At 42.3% G+C, this 19,243-nt stretch overlaps 1 protein-coding gene across 1 annotated transcript in view; it reads right to left on the bottom strand.

Moving 5' to 3' along the window:
• The window catches only part of LOC138675535 (A disintegrin and metalloproteinase with thrombospondin motifs 2-like), a 705,150-nt gene that overhangs the window by 302,595 nt on the left and 383,312 nt on the right, over positions 1–19,243 (bottom strand). The window contains exons 8-9 of the mRNA XM_069763862.1: positions 11,944–12,087; positions 6,273–6,405 (exon numbers count right to left, since the gene is read on the bottom strand). Of these exons, the coding sequence (XP_069619963.1) occupies positions 6,273–6,405; positions 11,944–12,087 (277 nt within the window). The remainder of the gene's footprint in view (positions 1–6,272; positions 6,406–11,943; positions 12,088–19,243) is intronic.

Raw genomic sequence — 19,243 nt, 5'->3', positions numbered from 1 at the left:
TGCACACTCTTGGCATTCTCTTGATGAGCTTCAAGAGGTAGTCACCAGGAATGGTTTTCACTTCACAGGTGTGCCCGGTCAGGTTTAATAAGTGGGATAGTCCTACTGAATAGACTGTTAGAATTTCTATTATGGCAAGAAAAAAGCAGCTATGTAAAGAAAAACCGAGTGGCCATCATTACTTTAAGAAATGAAGGTCAGTTAGTCTGAAAAATTGGGAAAACTTTGAAAGTGTCCCCAAGTGCAGTGGCAATAACCATTAAGCTCTACAAAGAAACTGGCTCACATGTGGACCGCCCCAGGAAAGGAAGACCAAGAGTCACCTCTGCTTCTGAGGATAAGTTTATCCGAGTCACCAGCCTCAGAAATCGCAGGTTAACAGCAGCTCAGATTAGAGACCAGGTCAATGTCACACGGAGTTCTAGCAGCAGACACATCTCTACAACAACTGTTAAGAGGAGACTTTGTGCAGCAGGCCTTCATGGTAAAATAGCTGCTAGGAAACCACTGCTAAGGACAGACAACAAGCAGAAGAGACTTGTTTGGGCTAAAGAACACAAGGAATGGACATTAGACCAGTGGAAACCTGTGCATTGGTCTGATGAGTCCAAATTTGAGATCTTTGGCTCCAACCACTGTGTCTTTGTACGACACAGAAAAAGTGAACGGATGGACTCTACATGCCTGGTTCCCACCGTGACGCATGGAGGAGGAGGTGTGATGGTGTGGGGGTGCTTTGCTGGTGACACTGTTGGGGATTTGTTCAAAATTGAAGGCATACTGAACCAGGATGGCTACCACAGCATTTGCAGCGGCATGCTATTCCATCTGCTTTGCGTTTAGTTGGACCATCATTTATTTTTCAACAGGACAACGACCCCAAACACACCTCCAGGCTGTTTAAGGGCTATTTGACCAAGAAGGAGAGTGATGGGGTGCTACGCCAAATGACCTGGCCTCCACAGTCACCAGACCTGAACCCAATCGAGATTGTTTGGGGTGAGCTGGACCGCAGATTGAAGGCAAAATGGCCAAAAAGTGCTAAGCATCTCGGGGAGCTCCTTCAAGAATGTTGGAAGACTATTCCCGGTGACTACCTCATGAAGCTCAACAAGAGAATGCCAAGAGTGTGCAAAGCAATCATGAAAGCAAAAGGTGGCTACTTTGAAGAACCTAGAATATAAGACATAATTTCAGTTGTTTCAAACTTTTTTGTTAAGTATGGTATATAATTCCACATATGTTAATTCATAGTTTAGATGCCTTCAGTGTGAATGTACAATTTTCACAGTCATGAAAATAGAGAAAAATCCTTAAATGAGAAGGTGTGTCCAAACTTTTGGTCAGTATATACATATATATATACCGTGATCACTAACGGGTTGGGGAATACTCGCTTGGCAATGGGATAAACGTAGACGGGCACGTTTTTTCACATAAACAGTCTATTTTGGTTTATTCAAACTTCATAAACCGCTGTAGGCCATGTTACCCATCACAAACCTCACACATAGTCCATAGCACTTTACATTACACGGCTTTAACTTGCAGTCACTAAACACACCAGCACTCTTTGTCCAGTTACCGCGGGTGACCACATGCCGAACAGTTCATTAATGTCCATGGAACACTACAGGCACCAACACACGACATTAGGTTGCAGTCTCTACACATGCTGGACCATACTCCGTCCAGTAACCATGGGTGGCTGCACAATTCATTAACTGACCCCCTGTCAGTGCACACAGATCCCCATAATCTGGGTTACCTTCCAGGAGCTCCTGCTCCACACGCTGACTCCTGTCAGTGCTCACTCCTCACTGCTCACTTACTGAGATCACCATCCCGGACGATGCCTTGCTCACCAAGCCACCAGACAGTAGAGAAGGAACGGTAGCTTCTCCAATGCAGTGCCTTCACAGACTCTGCAGGAACATGGCCTCACCATGTGCTTTTCAGGACTCCGGTCCTACTCCCAGGACCATTCAACACAGGCCATCCAGGTCCACAGCCTCTCTGTGTGCTATTCAGGGATCTGGTCCTACTCCCAGGACCTCCCAACACACAGGCCTTCAAGGTCCACAGCCTCTGAGTGTGCTATTCAGGATGTCCACTCCTTGGACCGTCCAACACACAAGCCTTCAAGGACCTGACACACCGACCATTCAGGTCCATACACTCTGACCATGTGACCAGACCTCAGTCACAGTATACCATAGAAGCCAATCCCATAGGTGATAGGTTGGTGTGGTTAGTCAGACCCACCCAGCTCTCCAACTAACCCTGTAAGCCTCCCTTATTATAAACCACTCAAACACTCGTAGGACTACAGGTCCCAGAACAACATTACTGGCTTACAGCACTGGCTCCCTCTGCGACACATGCCAGCCATTTACAACCATGCCGGACACTGTCTCACAATCATAGTTACGCCTGCAACTGCCATGCATTCCCATGGCCGCAATACGCCTTTGTGCTTATTCTGAGAACATGCAGTGCTCCCTAGCTGTAACAGGGGTCACTGCATGACAATGTGTATATATATATATATATATATATATATATATATATATATATATATATATATATATATATATATATATATATATACATACATACATACATACACACACACAGTACAGATCAAAAGTTTGGACAGCTTCTCATTTAAAGATTTTTCTGTATTTTCATGACTTTCACACTGAGTCTATTTTTGGATGTGCCGGTCAGGTTTTTGAAATGTATTCTCTAGCCTTCTGATCGTGCACTCCGCCTCCTAGCCACAGGTGTTTTAATTACAGCAGGTCCGATACCCCTCCACAGAGAGAGAGAATTTTGGTCTAGGAAGAGGTTTCACATGTACCCATTCAGATGGAGACGTTTATTCTCAGTGAGGTAAGGCAAGTGTAGGACCTGGTATAAGAGAGATGCCGTAAAGGGGCTACCAGGTACACACAAAATTGGCCATTTTTATGCGCTAAAAGCTCTCATTTTTCATATTTCTAGTGCAGTAATGCAGTTCAAATTTCGTTTTTCAAGTTTGTATGTTCTAGCGCTGCAGTGTGCTGCCTTATTTACTTAACTATGAAAATTATATATTCACACTGAAGGCATCAAAACTATGAATTAACACACGTGGAATTATATACTTAACAAAAAAGTGTGAAACAACTGAAAGTATGTCTTATATTCGAGGTTCTTCAAAGTTTCCACCTTTTGCTTTGATGACTGCTTTGCACACTCTTGGCAATCTCTTGATGAGCTTCAAGAGGTAGTCACCGGGAATGGTTTTCACTTCACAGGTGTGCCCTGTCAGGTTTAATAAGTGGGATTTCTTGCCTTATAAATGGGTTGGGACCATTAGTTGTGTTGCGCAGAAGTCTGGTGGATACACAGCTGATAGTCCTACTGAATACACTGTTAGAATTTGTATTGTGTCAAGAAAAAAGCAGCTAAGCAAAGAATAACGAGTGGACATCATTACTTTAAAAAATGAAGGTCAGTCAGTCAGAAAATTGGAAAAACTTTGAAAGTGTCCCCAAGTGCAGTGGCAAAAACCATCAAGCGCTACAAAGAAACTGGCTCACATGAGGACAGCCCCAGGAAAGGAAGACCAAAGGTTTGCGTTTAGTTGGACCATCATTTATTTTTCAACAGGACAATGACCCCAAACACACCTGCAGGCTGTGTAAGGGCTATTTGACCAAGAAGGAGTGATGGGGTGCTACGCCAGATGACCTGGCCTCCACGGTCACCAGACCTGAACCCAATCGAGATGGTTTGGGGTGAGCTGGACCGCAAAGTGAAGGCAAAAGGGCCAACAAGTGCTAAGCGTCTCTGGGAACTCCTTCAATATTGTTGGAAGACCATTCCCGATGACAACCTCTTGAAGCTCATCAAGAGAATGCCAAGAGTGTGCAAAACAGTAATCAAAGCAAAAGGTGGCTACTTTGAAGAACCTAGAACATAAGACATAATTTCAGTTGTTCCACACTTTATTGTTAAGTATATAATTCCACATGTGTTAATTCATAGTCTTGATGGCTTCGGTGTGAATGTACAATTTTCATAGTCATGAAAATACAGAAAAATCTTTAAATGAGGTGTGTCCAAACTTTTGGTCTGCACTGTACCTGCCCATATATTGTAGGTTTAGCCCAGATTGACATGTTTTGTCCATAGATGTAGGCTGGTGGCCCAAAAGTGGCATGTATGGTAGAGTAGGACCCATCAGAAGGAGATCACCTTGTCGTGGTTGATGGGCACACATGAATTGGCCAATTTACGCGCTAAGAATCTTCATTTCATTTATTACTGTAAGTTTTATGAAAAAAATTGTTTTTGAAAAAAAATTTGTGAAAAAAATATTTTTGAGAAGTATAATTCATATTGAATATGTGTCTGTGTTTTCACATGGCCTAGATTCATGTACATGTGCTGCTGTGTTTTTTTTTTATCTATATTGCAGTTTGCAGCTTGCACATGTTCACATTAGGAGTGCTGGTTGATTTTTTTCTCTATTTAGTTATTGAATATTGGCTGCATCCAGACTGATCTTGCACTCCTCCCATTGAACTTGCAGTTGGCGGTAATCAACTCTACCTACCCATATATTGTAGGTTTAGCCCAGAGTGACATGTTTTGTCCATAGTTGTAGGCTGGTGGCCCAAAAGTGGCATGTATGGTAGAGTAGGACCCATCAGAAGGAGATCACCTTGCCGTGGTTTATGGGCACACATGAATTGGCCAATTTATGCACTAAAAATCTTCATTTCATCTATTACTGTAAGTTTTATGAAAAAAAAAATGTGAAAAAATTATATATATATATATATATATATATATATATATATATATATATATATATATATATATATATATATATACACACAATGGTATATATACTTTTTTTTTTTTTTACTGGATATTGATTGTTGCCCCCTATTGTTGGGAGCTTCCCTTGTGGCTCACCCACCAATTATATTTGTGTCTGTCACACTGGATCTATACAGATACATGCATGTTTTTTAAACTATTTAATAAAAACTGTCTTTTAGATTTTGCATCTATTTTAGTTCTTGTACTTGTGTAATTTTGGTTTCCATTAAGGCATCATTCACACATCCGATTTTCGCATACGAGTGCTATCTGTGTTTTTCACGGATAGCACTAATACCCTATATTTTATGGGACCATGCATGTCTGTTTTTCCTTGGGCCACATGGTCTGTGGAAAATATCAGACACATATCTGATTTTGATCCAAGTAAAGGTACCGTCACATTAAACGACGCTGCAGCGATCTAGACAACGATGTCGATCGCTGCAGCGTCGCTGTTTGGTCGCTGGAGAGCTGTCACACAGACAGCTCTCCAGCGACCAACGATGCCGAAGTCCCTGGGTAACCAGGCCCTGCGCTTAGTAACCCGATGTTTACCCTGATTACCATTGTAAAAGTAAAAAAAAAAAAACACTACATACTTACATTCCGGTGTCTGGTCACGTCCCTCGCCTTCAGCTTCCCGCACTGACTGAGCGCTCACAGTCAGTGCGGGAAGCTGAAGGCAAGGGACGTGACCAGACACCGGAATGTAAGTATTTAGTGGTTTCTTTTTTACATTTACAATGGTAACCAGGGTAAACATTGGGTTACTAAGCGCGGCCCTGCGCTTAGTAACCCGATGTTTACCCTGGTTACCAGTGAAGACATCGCTGAATCGGCGTCACACACGCCGATTCAGCGATGTCTGCAGGAGATCCAGCGACGAAATAAAGTCCTGGACTTTCCCCAGCGACCAACGATCTCCCAGCAGGGGCCTGATCGTTGGTCGCTGTCACGCATAACGATTTTGTTAACGATATCGTTGCTACGTCACAAAAAGCAACGATATCATTAACGATATCGTTATGTGTAACAAAATCAGAAATGCAATTCAATAGGTCCATGAAAAACATTGGACTGCACTCAGATATTATGCAAGTGCCATCCAATTTACAAGGACTGTCAGAATGGAGAAGGTTGAGAATTTTTATTTTTCTTACATTTCTACTTGTACAAGAAAAATCAGATGATACACTACCACTCGGATCAGGGTCTGATCAGAATAATTGCTCGGATTTCCTTGTATCCCCGCCAAAAAATGGACGTTTAAATTTGGCCTTGGACTATGTCTGTGGGACTTTTTACCCCGTTCGGGCTACAATCTGTCTTTTTATACTTTTGTATAATTAAAATACTTTTAAAAAAGCTATGGTAATTTTGAAAGTACTTACAGCTGTACACATCATGTAACCAATACCAAAGTCAAAACGGCATTGCTCATTCATAGAATAATGAATCCCAGGCAGCTGAGGAAGTGAAGGCCAGTCATGTACAAATGGATCATCACGCAGGCAATCATAAGAACTATGGAAAAAAAGGCAAACCCAATATCACCATTGTAAAAGGACAATTGTATATTATTTTTAATAAATTATTATGTACACTGCTGTAAGAGAGATGGTCAGGATTTTTAACACTGATGGCTAATCCTCAGGATAGGTTAACCCATAGTTGTCCAACCACTACTGATTGGCAAACTGGTCACATGGGTGAAGAGACTCATACAGGTGGCTTTAGACCTTGTCCTACAGCTCAGCCCTTTCTAAGAGTTGATTTATGAGCTGCCAAGGGGATCAAGCACTGATCTATACTGTAGTACAATTCCAGAAAAATCCAGAATCTCAAAAAGAATTGTAAACCATTGCTAGTTCAACGTTCAGCTCCATGTTTTCATCCACATCTCGGATGGAGAAGCTACTTTGCATTAACACAAGCAATGATTCATCCTCAAAACAGAAGAATTATTAGTCAGTGTGTTGCTCGTCTGCAGTACGTTGCACACATGGACAGCACTCCAACATAAAATACATTTGTAGAACGTACAGCAGCAGCAGCCATGGGTCGAAGCTCAGTCTCGTGACGAGCTGTGCAGTTGTGAGCCTGTCACATGACCAGGACAGATTTGTATCCACTGACAGTAAATGAAAAAGGATTCTACTAAATAACAGCTAGCAGAGATCTTAGTAACATAGTTATTAAGGTTGAAGGAAGACTAAGTCCATCTAGTTCAACCCGTAGCCTAAACTAACATGCCCTAACATGTTGATCCACAGGAAGGCAAAAAAAACCATGTGGCAGAGAGTTCCATATTCTCACTGCTCTTACAGTAAAGAACCCGTGTCTGTTATTATGTCTAAACCTTCTTTCCTCCAGACATAGAGGATGCCTCCTTGTCCCTGTCTCAGGTCTATGATTAAAAAGATCATCAGAAAGGTCTTTGTACTGTTCCCTCATATATTTATACATTAAAATAAGATCACCCCTTAGTCTTCGTTTTTCCAAACTAAATAGCCCCAAGTGTAATAACCTATCTTGGTATTGCAGACCCCCCTGTCCTCTAATAACCTTGGTCACTCTTCTCTGCACCCGCTCTAGTTCAGCTATGTCTTTCTTATACACCGGAGACCAGAACTGTGCACAGTATTCTAAGTGTGGTTGAACTAGTGACTTGTATAGAGGTAAAATTATGTTCTCCTCATGAGCATCTATGCCTCTTTTAATGCATCCCATTATTTTATTTGCCTTTGTAGCAGCTGCCTGACACTGGCCACTGAATATGAGTTTGTCATCCACCCATACTGCCAGGTCTTTTTCATTGATGGCTTTGCCCAGAGTTTTACAATTAAACACATAATTATACATCTTATTACTTCTACCCAAGTGCATGACCTTACACTTAACCCTATTAAAGGTCATTTGCTATTTATCAGCCCAAGCTTCTAGTTTACATAAATCATCCTGTAATATAAAATTGTCCTCCTCTGTATTAATTACCCTGCAGAGTTTAGTGTCATCTGCAAATTTTGAAGTTCTGCTCTGTATGTCCCCTACAAGGTCATTAATAAATATGTTAAAAAGAAGAGGGCCCAATACTGACCCCTGTGGTACCCCACTGCTAACCGCGACCCAGTCCGAGTGTGCTCCATTAATAACCGCCCTTTGTTTCCTATCCCTGAGCCAGCTCTTAACCCACTTACACTATATGAATTATAGTATACTAATTTCTGGTAATCTGATGAAAACTGTTGCTCCTTACTAGTTGGTGTTCTCAGCCAGCTGAGCAGGAGACCCGGAAATGTCAAGTGATGCAGGCATAAACTTAAAACTTGTTGATTCTGACGGATATCAGATGGGCCAGTGGATTAACCTCTTCCTGCCAGAGCTAATTTTTGCTCTGTAGTCCTCTACCTATTCCAAGAGCAATAATTTATTTTTATTTTCTATTAACATAGTTGTATGGTGGTTTGTTTTGCAGTTTTAAGTGGCAATATTCACTTTTCCATATAATGTACTGAAAAAAAGAAGTGGCAGAAATGGTAAAATAAAAAACAGCAATTTTGCCATGTTTGGGGGGTTTCATTTTCACACCATTTGGGGTATGTGCACACACGTTCAGTATTTGCAGAAGAAAAATCTCTCATTCTGTGTGATACTGTATGTTGTACTGCGCATCTAATCCTATTGTGCGTGATACTGTCAAGTCCGCTGAGCCGTGTATCTAATCCTATCATACATGATGCGGTCCACTGAGCATCTAATTCCATCATGTGTGAAACAGTCCAGTCCGCTGAGCCGTGCATCTAATCCTATCATGTGTCTAATATTTAAATTTGTTTGGTGATCGGAAACATTTACTGTAAGTGTGACAAACATAAAGAATAGGAAATCAGGAAGGGGCAAACACTTTCACACAACTGTATCTAATCCCAGCGCATGATACACTCCGCATATCTAATCCCAGCACGTGATACAGCAGCACCAAGTAACAGAATCAGCGCTGCCAGCTGTCCTCGGGGACACGTCAGTATCACTTGGCAGTCACCAACAAAATGTCCTGCCCTGTTATCCTACATTTCTCGTCCTCCCTTATCCTTTTACAAGCCCCCGGAAGGGGAGAAGAGGAGCGATGTCACACAGATGCGGGCAGATCCAGCCCACATTTACTGCAGTCCTAATGCCAAATTTCAGCAGCTGCTTCCCGTAGTGTTTAAAAACAAAATTCCCTATAAAAGCTTTAACCCAAAGTGACTCCATCTGCCTCATCATAGGGAATGATTCTCTCAGTGATTTCATGTATATCACGGGTTTTGTGGGAATTTAGATGTGAATTCCGATGTAAATGATCAGCGTACTGCACCAAACAGATTTCAACCAAGGTTTGCGGCAGACGGGCATATAAAAAAATCTTCTGACCTTCATCCAGAAAACAGGCAATTTTCACTGGCATTTTCAGCTGTGTGTCATGCTTGTGTCTATTTTTTACATCCATGTGATATCCTTGCGACATCGGTGTGTTGTCTATTTTCATATATCTACATTAAAAAATGTATATGGTGAAATATACATTTCTATTATTATCCCAGGAAAGTGTATGGAAAAACTGGATGTCAATTGCATGTTCTGTGTGGGATCTGATTTTTTACACCCCCATAGACCTGAATGTGTGAATCTTATCTGAGACTCAGAAGAGAATAGTCCATGCTGCAAGTTATTCTCTCATGGATGGTCGGACCGAGAGAAAAATCATTCAATGTGTGTGGACGGTGTATTATCCCATCTAAAACTCTTCTTTTAAATAAATGTCATTCTTATTCATATTACCTGTGACAATTGGATCTTTGCTATGAGAGACAATTTCTAAAACAAATTCTATTCTGTTTCTGAATCAGAAGAATCGGACGCGTTTCTGCTGGAGTAAGATTTGGGGAGCAGTGAATGCTGTTGGTTGTCATGAATTCAACAAGTGTCTCCATCCTGCCCCAGCTCCAACCATTTCATCGGAGTTGGGAGAAACTGGTGAGAAGATGCCAGAAGTTGTAAACTTTAAGTACAACTCACAGTTCGGCCTAAATGTTATGGCTCTTCAAAGCTTTTACTACGGAGTTCCATTGTGAGAACTTTGATGCATTGTGCAAAATACTTTCAGCAGGTACATCAAGTACTAACTTATTTGCATAACACTTGGACTCAAATCTGCCTCCTCTTGGAAATTGAGCAATGGTTTAAAGACACCTGGATCTCAGCAGCTTAGGTGGGAAGGGCATTACCAGGTACTCAAGCTACCCAAGGTAGAAGGAAGGACCACGTGGATCCATGCCTCCCACTGCCCACAGGCCTCTTCTGAGCAGGAATCTGAGAAACTCTTTACTTGATTGTTTGGACATGGAGATTTGTGGTCTCGTAATAAAATTGCACTTCTCAGTGAAAAAAAAGGAAAAAGATAAAGATTAAAAAAGGGAAAGCAAAGGAAAAAGATCACACCAAAGAACTGAGAGACTGCTTTAGATGATTCATTTTAGAGGTTTCACAATTGTTATTTGCCTAATTGGTTATTTTTATTTACAATGGGTAAACAACATGGTTTATGCCGCCTGCACCAACAACACAATGTTCCGATGTTTATCTGCATTTTCGAAGATGCACTAAATATTCCTGTTCCTTGCACCTGCACTGAGTTTTAATTGCTTTTATATTATTTACGAACAAATAATAATTTTAGATATTTTTAGATTTGACTTCTATGTTTCATACCATAGTGTAATCATTACCTTGCTGGGTCTCAGGTCTAAGCTATTTATATAGCTTGCATATATCTTTTAATATGGTTTGTAAATTTTGTAAAGAAAATATCTATTGATTATATCTTTCTGACAACTTTGTTTTTCTATAGTTTTTTTCATTTAAGTGAATTTACTTAGCTATTGTGTGTGAGCATACGTTTTATTGCAACTTTAAATTCATTGTAAAACAGGACCTATTACAGCAACCACCTAGGACAACCATATCCATCTGCCTTTTCATTACGCTGTCCTCACTAGATTGTCACCATACTTCTCAGTGCAATGACTTTTTCATTGAATCGTGTACATAAATGTTGGGTTTAGTCAACTAAGTACGAAAACCAAACCAGAAAAAAACCCTGCTAAAAATCTAATTCTTTGTTACTCCTAAAATGTAAAGGAATCACACCTTGTGTACACAAATAGTCATCCTGGATACATGGCCAAAATAGGTAAAAAGTTGCTCAATACACAGAGAAATTATCAACCAGTTATAGGGCTTGTAAAACGGTTACAGTGCTGGAGGGGATGTGTTTTATGGAGGTCATTAGTTTCAGTGACATCAACTTGGAAGTTTGTTCCAGCATGTTATGTGCTGAGAGGCGTTAATCGGCCGTGGCAGGGCCTGGATTTTTTGACTAACAGCTAAAGAGTGAGGAGGGACCACTGTACACCATATCTGCACCCCAGAGTGTGGTCCAGGAGGTAAAGGGAAGGCTCTGAACTGAATTATTGTTCTGTGCGTGCTCTGAGGATGAAGCTGACCCATAGAGTTGTGCCCTTGCTAAACCCTCTTTTTTGAGCAGATGGATACCCACAGTTAGACGGACTGTAAAAGGCGCTGTTTGCTTATACCATCAAGTCTGAATGCGGCTGTTTTTCTGATAACCTAGTTTTTTATGCATTTTTAACAAACCAGCTGAAGATTTAAATGAAAAGCATTCCTGTGACTAACCTCATTAAGTAGCTAAGTAAGCCGATCTAGCACATATATATATATATATATATATATAAATATATATATATATATACACACACACACACACAAGAGTTGCCCTAAAATTTTTCCTTACCTTGTCCATGGAGGTTGGCAGCCTAAAAATGGCAACAATGGTGGAAGTCACACCCTATTATCAAAACAGGATGGAAAAGAAGCTGCTGCTCTGTCTACGTGACATCAGCTGAATCACCGGTAGGAGTGATCTCTGACAGCTCTGTGCTGCCGAAGAACGGAGCTGAGCACAAAAGGCAGGTAAGTAGCATATGCAGCAAATGTTCTTACCTTAAATAGCGGCTAAGCTCTTGCTGACTACATCGAGACCAGTGAAAGCGATGGAATGCAGCTTGTACCAGTGGAGCCATGATACTTCCCATTCTAACTTCATCTCCACACCTGTTTCCTTGGCCATCATGCTCCATTCCCAACCTAGAAATGCATTGGACAATGTTTACTACACATTAACAAATTATAAATACCACAGTATAAAAGGCAAACCTGATTAACATATGTCATATGAACAAATTAGTTTTGCTTCAGAACCACAATAGAGGGTCCAGATTAGTCTCCAATACCAACACATACATGAACCTAACCTAAAAATAATCCCTTTTTTCTGTCATGTCATTTTTACTACTACTCTACCGCAATACAAAGGAGTATAAAGAAATGTAAATAAGTTGTTCCCACCATATTGCATAGATAATTCACTGGGGAACACAATTTTTTAAGAGTTAGGTCAGACAACTGTTCTTAATTAATTTTTGGATGCTGAATCCAGAAATGATGTGTTTTTCTCTATCACGTCAAGTTTTTGAACTATAGGATTTTTGTCTTCTCAAAACTATGTAAACTACTGTACCTAAAAAGTGTTGTTGTTTTTTTAAATAGTACAAATATGAACAAAAAATGAAATATATAAGAAATAGGCATGACAAAGTTGTGACTACTCTTACAAGTTGCCACGTAGCTCTATATGAGTCGAATTGTAATCAGATAACAAGTCTTATTACAGATATCAGTGCAATTGTGCTTCTATGGCAGGTAAGTCGTGTAGGAAAAACTTGACGTGCTAGAAAAAAACTGACTACATTTTTGGAATAAGCATGCCAATTTTAGTATAAATCAGCTCAAAAACCTAACTCAACAGAAAATGTTTTTCAAATTGTTCCCCTACAATGTTTGCTATTTAACCCCTTCAAGACCCAGCCTATTTTGACCTTAAAGACCTTGCCGTTTTTTGCAATTCTGACCAGTGTCCCTTTATGAGGTAATAACTCAGGAACGCTTCAACGGATCCTAGCGGTTCTGAGACTGTTTTTTCGTGACATATTGGGCTTCATGTTAGTGGTAAATTTAGGTCAATAAATTCTGCATTTATTTGTGATAAACACGGAAATTTGGCGAAAATTTTGAAAATTTCGCAATTTTCACATTTTGAATTTTTATTCTGTTAAACCAGAGAGATATGTGACACAAAATAGTTAATAAATAACATTTCCCACATGTTTACTTTACATCAGCACAATTTTGGAAACAAAATTTTTTTTTGTTAGGAAGTTATAAGGGTTAAAATTTGACCAGCGATTTGTCATTTTTACAACGAAATTTACAAAACCATTTTTTTTAGGGACCACCTCACATTTGAAGTCAGTTTGAGGGGTCTATATGGCTGAAAATACCCAAAAGTGACACCATTCTAAAAACTGCACCCCTCAAGGTACTCAAAACCACATTCAAGAAGTTTATTAACCCTTCAGGTGCTTCACAGCAGCAGAAGCAACATGGAAGGAAAAAATGAACATTTAACTTTTTAGTCACAAAAATTATCTTTTAGCAACAATTTTTTTATTTTCCCAATGGTAAAAGGAGAAACTGAACCACGAAAGTTGTTGTCCAATTTGTCCTGAGTACGCTGATACCTCATATGTGGGGGTAAACCACTGTTTGGGCGCACGGCAGGGCTTGGAAGGGAAGGAGCGCCATTTGACTTTTTGAATCAAAAATTGGCTCCACTCTTTAGCGGACACCATGTCACGTTTGGAGAGCCCCCGTGTGCCTAAAAATTGGAGCTCCCCCACAAGTGACCCCATTTTGGAAACTAGACGCCCCAAGGAACTTATCTAGATGCATAGTGAGCACTTTGAACCCCCAGGTGCTTCACAAATTGATCCGTAAAAATGAAAAAGTACTTTTTTTTCACAAAAAAATTCTTTTAGCCTCAATTTTTTCATTTTCACATGGGCAACAGGATAAAATGGATCCTAAAATGTGTTGGGCAATTTCTCCTGAGTACACCAATACCTCACATGTGGGGGTAAACCACTGTTTGGGCACATGGTAAGGCTCGGAAGGGAAGGAGCGCCATTTGACTTTTTGAATGAAAAATTATTTCCATCGTTAGCGGACACCATGTCGCGTTTGGATAGCTCCTGTGTGCCTAAACATTGGCGCTCCCCCACAAGTGACCCCATTTTGGAAACTAGACCCCCCAAAGAACTTATTTAGATGCCTAGTGAGCACTTTAAACCCTCAGGTGCTTCACAAATTGATCTGTAAAAATGAAAAAGTACTTTTTTTTCACAAAAAAATTATTTTCGCCTCAATTTTTTCATTTTCACATGGGCAGTAGGATAAAATGGATCATAAAATTTGTTGGGCAATTTCTCCCGAGTACGCCGATACCTCATATGTGGGGGTAAACCACTGTTTGGGCACACGGCAGGGCTCGGAAGGGAAGGCGCGCCATTTGACTTTTTGAATGGAAAATTAGCTCCAATTGTTAGCGGACACCATGTCGCGTTTGGAGAGCCCCCTGTGTGCCTAAACATTGGAGCTCCCCCACAAGTGACCCCATTTTGGAAACTAGACCCCCCAAGGAACTTATCTAGATGCATATTGAGCACTTTAAACCCCCAGGTGCTTCACAGAAGTTTATAACGCAGAGCCATGAAAATAAAAAATAATTTTTCTTTCCTCAAAAATGATTTTTTAGCCTGGAATTTCCTATTTTGCCAAGGATAATGGGAGAAATTGGACCCCAAATATTGTTGTCCAGTTTGTCCTGAGTACGCTGATACCCCATATGTGGAGGTAAACCACTGTTTGGGCGCACGGCAGGGCTCGGAAGGGATGGCACGCCATTTGGCTTTTTAAATGGAAAATTAGCTCCAATCATTAGCGGACACCATGTCACGTTTGGAGAGCCCCTGTGTGCTTAAACATTGGAGATTCCCCAGAAATGACACCATTTTGGAAACTAGACCCCCAAAGGAACTAATCTAGATGTGTGGTGAGGACTTTGAACCCCCAAGTGCTTCACAGAAGTTTATAACGCAGAGCCATGAAAATAAAAAAAAAAAATTATTTTCTCAAAAATGATCTTTTAGCCTGCAATTTTTTATTTTCCCAAGGGTAACAGGAGAAATTTGACCCCAAAAGTTGTTGTCCAGTTTCTCCTGAGTACGCTGATACCCCATATGTGGGGGTAAATCACTGTTTGGGCACATGCCGGGGCTCGGAAGTGAAGTAGTGACGTTTTGAAATGCAGACTTTGATGGAATGCTCTGTGGGCGTCACGTTGCGTTTGCAGAGCCCCTGATGTGGCTTAACAGTAGAAACCCCCCACAAGTGACCCCATTTTGGAAACTAGACCCCCAAAGGAACTTATCTAGATGTGTGGTGAGCACTTTGAACCCCCAAGTGCTTCATAGAAGTTTATAATGCAGAGCCGTGAAAATAATAAATACGTTTTCTTTCCTCAAAAATAATTATTTAGCCCAGAATTTTTTAATTTTCCCAAGGGTAACAGGAGAAATTTGACCCCAAAAGTTGTTGTCCAGTTTCTCCTGAGTACGGTGATACCCCATATGTGGGGGTAAACTACTGTTTGGGCACATGCCGGGGCTTGGAATTGAAGTAGTGACGTTTTGAAATGCAGACTTTGATGGAATGCTCTGCGGGCGTCACGTTGCGTTTGCAGAGCCCCTGATGTGCCTAAACAGTAGAAACCCCCCACAAGTGACCCCATTTTGGAAACTAGACCCTGAAAGGAACTTATCTAGATGTGTGGTGAGCACTTTGAACCCCCAAGTGCTTCATAGAAGTTTATAATGCAGAGCCGTGAAAATAATAAATACGTTTTCTTTCCTCAAAAATAATTATTTAGCCCAGAATTTTTTATTTTCCCACGGGTTACAGGAGAAATTGGACCCCAAAAGTTGTTGTCCAGTTTCTCCTGAGTACGCTGATACCCCATATGTGGGGGTAAACCACTGTTTGGGCACACGTCGGGGCTCAGAAGGGAAGTAGTGACTTTTGAAATGCAGACTTTGATGGAATGGTCTGCGGGTGTCACGTTGCGTTTGCAGAGCCCCTGGTGTGCCTAAACAGTAGAGACCCCCCACAAGTGACCCCATTTTAGAAACTAGACCCCCCAAGGAACTTATCTAGATATGTGGTGAGCACTTTGAACCCCCAAGTGCTTCACAGACGTTTACAACGCAGAGCCGTGAAAATAAAAAATCATTTTTCTTTCCTCAAAAATTATGTTTTAGCAAGCATTTCTTTAGATTCACAAGGGTAACAGGAGAAATTGGACCCCAGTAATTGTTGCGCAGTTTGTCCTGAGTATGCTGGTACCCCATATGTGGGGGTAAACCACTGTTTGGGCACACGTCAGGGCTCGGAAGTGAGGGAGCACCATTTGACTTTTTGAATACGAGATTGGCTGGAATCAATGGTGGCGCCATGTTGCGTTTGGAGACCCCTGATGTGCCTAAACAGTGGTAACCCCTCAATTCTACCTCCAACACTAACCCCAACACACCCCTAACCCTAATCCCAACTGTAGCCATAACCCTAAACACAACCCTAACTGCAACACACCCCTAACCACAACCCTAACCCCAACACACCCCTAACCATAACCACAACCCTAATTCCAACCCTAACCCTAAGGCTATGTGCCCACGTTGCGGATTCGTGTGAGATATTTTCGCACCATTTTTGAAAAATCCGCGGGTAAAAGGCACTGCGTTTTACCTGCGGATTTTCCGCGGATTTCCAGTGTTTTTTGTGCGGATTTCACCTGCGGATTCCTATTGAGGAACAGGTGTAAAACGCTGCGGAATCCGCACAAAGAATTGACATGCTGCGGAAAATACAACGCAGCGTTCCCGCGCGGTATTTTCCGCACCATGGGCACAGCGGATTTGGTTTCCATATGTTTACATGGTACTGTAAACCTGATGGAACACTGCTGCGAATCCGCAGCCAAATCCGCACCGTGTGCACATAGCCTAATTCTAAAGGTATGTGCACACGCTGCGGAAAACGCTGCGGATCCGCAGCAGTTTCCCATGAGTGTACAGTTCAATGTAAACCTATGGGAAACAAAAATCGCTGTACACATGCTGCAGAAAAACTGCACGGAAACGCAGCGGTTTACATTCCGCAGCATGTCACTTCTTTGTGCGGATTCCGCAGCGGTTTTACAACTGCTCCAATAGAAAATCGCAATTGTAAAACCGCAGTGAAATGCGCAGAAAAAAACGCGGTAAATCCGCCATAAATCCGCAGCGGTTTAGCACTGCGGATTTATCAAATCCGCAGCGGAAAAATCCGCAGAGGACCAGAATACGTGTGCACATTCCTAACCCTAACCCTAGCCCTAACCCTAACCCTACCCCTAACCCTACCCCTAACCCTACCCCTAACCCTAACCCTACCCCTACCCCTACCCCTAGCCCTAACCTTAACCCTAACCCTACCCCTAACCCTACCCCTAACCCTACCCCTAACCCTAACCCTAACCCTAACCCTACCCCTAACCCTAACCCTATTCTAACATTAGTGGAAAAAAAAAAATTCTTTATTTTTTTATTGTCCCTACCTATGGGGGTGACAAAGGGGGGGGGGGGTCATTTATTATTTTTTTTATTTTGATCACTGAGATATAATCTATCTCAGTGATCAAAATGCACTTTGGAACGAATCTGCCGGCCGGCAGATTCGGCGGGCGCACTGCGCATGCGCCCGCCATTTTGGAAGATGGCGGCGCCCGGGAGAAGATGGACGGGACCACGGCTGGATCGGTAAGTATGATAGGGTGGGGGGGGACCGGAGCACGGGGGGGGGAATCGGAGCGCGGGAGGGGTGGAACGGAGCGCGGGGGCGTGGAACGGAGCACGGGGGGGCTGGAATGGAGCACGGGGGGGTGGAACGGAGCACGGGGGGGGGGGTGGATCGGAGTGCAGGGGGGGTGATTGGAGCACGGGGGGGTGATTGGAGCACGGGGGGAGCGGACACGAGCACGGGGGGGAGCGGAGCACTGGACGGAGGGGAGCCGGAGCAGTGTACCGGCCAGATCGGGGGGGTGGGGGGGCGATCGGAGGGGTGGGGTGGGGGCACACTAGTATTTCCAGCCATGGCCGATGATATTTCAGCATCGGCCATGGCTGGATTGTAATATTTCACCCGTTATAATGGGTGAAATATTACAAATCGCTCTGATTGGCAGTTTCACTTTCAACAGCCAATCAGAGCGATCGTAGCCACGAGGGGGTGAAGCCACCCCCCCTGGGCTAAACTACCACTCCCCCTGTCCCTGCAGATCGGGTGAAATGGGAGTTAACCCTTTCACCCGATCTGCAGGGACGCGATCTTTCCATGACGCCGCATAGGCGTCATGGGTCGGAATGGCACCGACTTTCATGACGCCTACGTGGCGTCAAAGGTCGGGAAGGGGTTAAGAGCTGTTTAAAAAAATTATCAAGTTAAAGGGGAATTCTTATGCATTCTCCTTAGCTTCCTTACTTTCTGTTTTTTAGGAGACTTGTCTTTCCACTTCAAGTGACAATTCTGGTGAGTAGCAAAAACTGTATTAGTAGAACTATAAAGCTCAGCACAAATTCTGCTGTAAAACATTCTGTTCTGTATCTATCTGGGGATAATTACCTTCTTGGTCAGGCCTCATCTGGAATACTGTGTCCAGTTCTGGGCACATTTTAAAAAAAGACATTGAAAACCTGGAGCAAGTTCAGAGAAGAGCTAGCAGGATGGTGAGCGGACTTGCAGAGTGTGTCCTATGAGGAACGGTTACAGGATGTGGGAATGTTTATCTTGCAAAAACAGAAGGCTAAGGGAAGGCTTAATAGCCGTCTACAAATATCTGAAAAGATGTCACACTGTAGAGGGATCATCATTATTCTCATTTGCACATGGAAACATGAGAAGCAATAGAATGAAACTGAATGGGAGGAGACACGGATTAGATATTAGAAAAACATTTTGACAGTGAGGGTGATCAATGAGTGGAACAGGCTGCCACTAGAGGTGGTGAGTTCTCCTTCAATGCAAGTCTTCAAGCAGAGGCTGGACAGACATTTGTCTGGGGTGATTTAGTGAATCCTGCATTGAGCAGGGGGGTTAGACACGATGACCCAGGAGGTCCCTTCCCACTCTAACATTCTATGATTCCATGATCTACACTGTTATTAATGTACTTTCATATATCAGCAAGAAAACCGCTCTACTGTAGACAGCAAAAGCAGAGACCTGAGATTAGGCAACCTGCTCTGAAAAC

Source organism: Ranitomeya imitator, chromosome 4 (assembly GCF_032444005.1).
Source record: "Ranitomeya imitator isolate aRanImi1 chromosome 4, aRanImi1.pri, whole genome shotgun sequence".
Lineage (NCBI taxonomy): Eukaryota > Metazoa > Chordata > Amphibia > Anura > Dendrobatidae > Ranitomeya > Ranitomeya imitator.
Note: the sequence above shows the minus strand (reverse complement) of the source record. Positions and strands in the feature narration are given on the sequence as shown.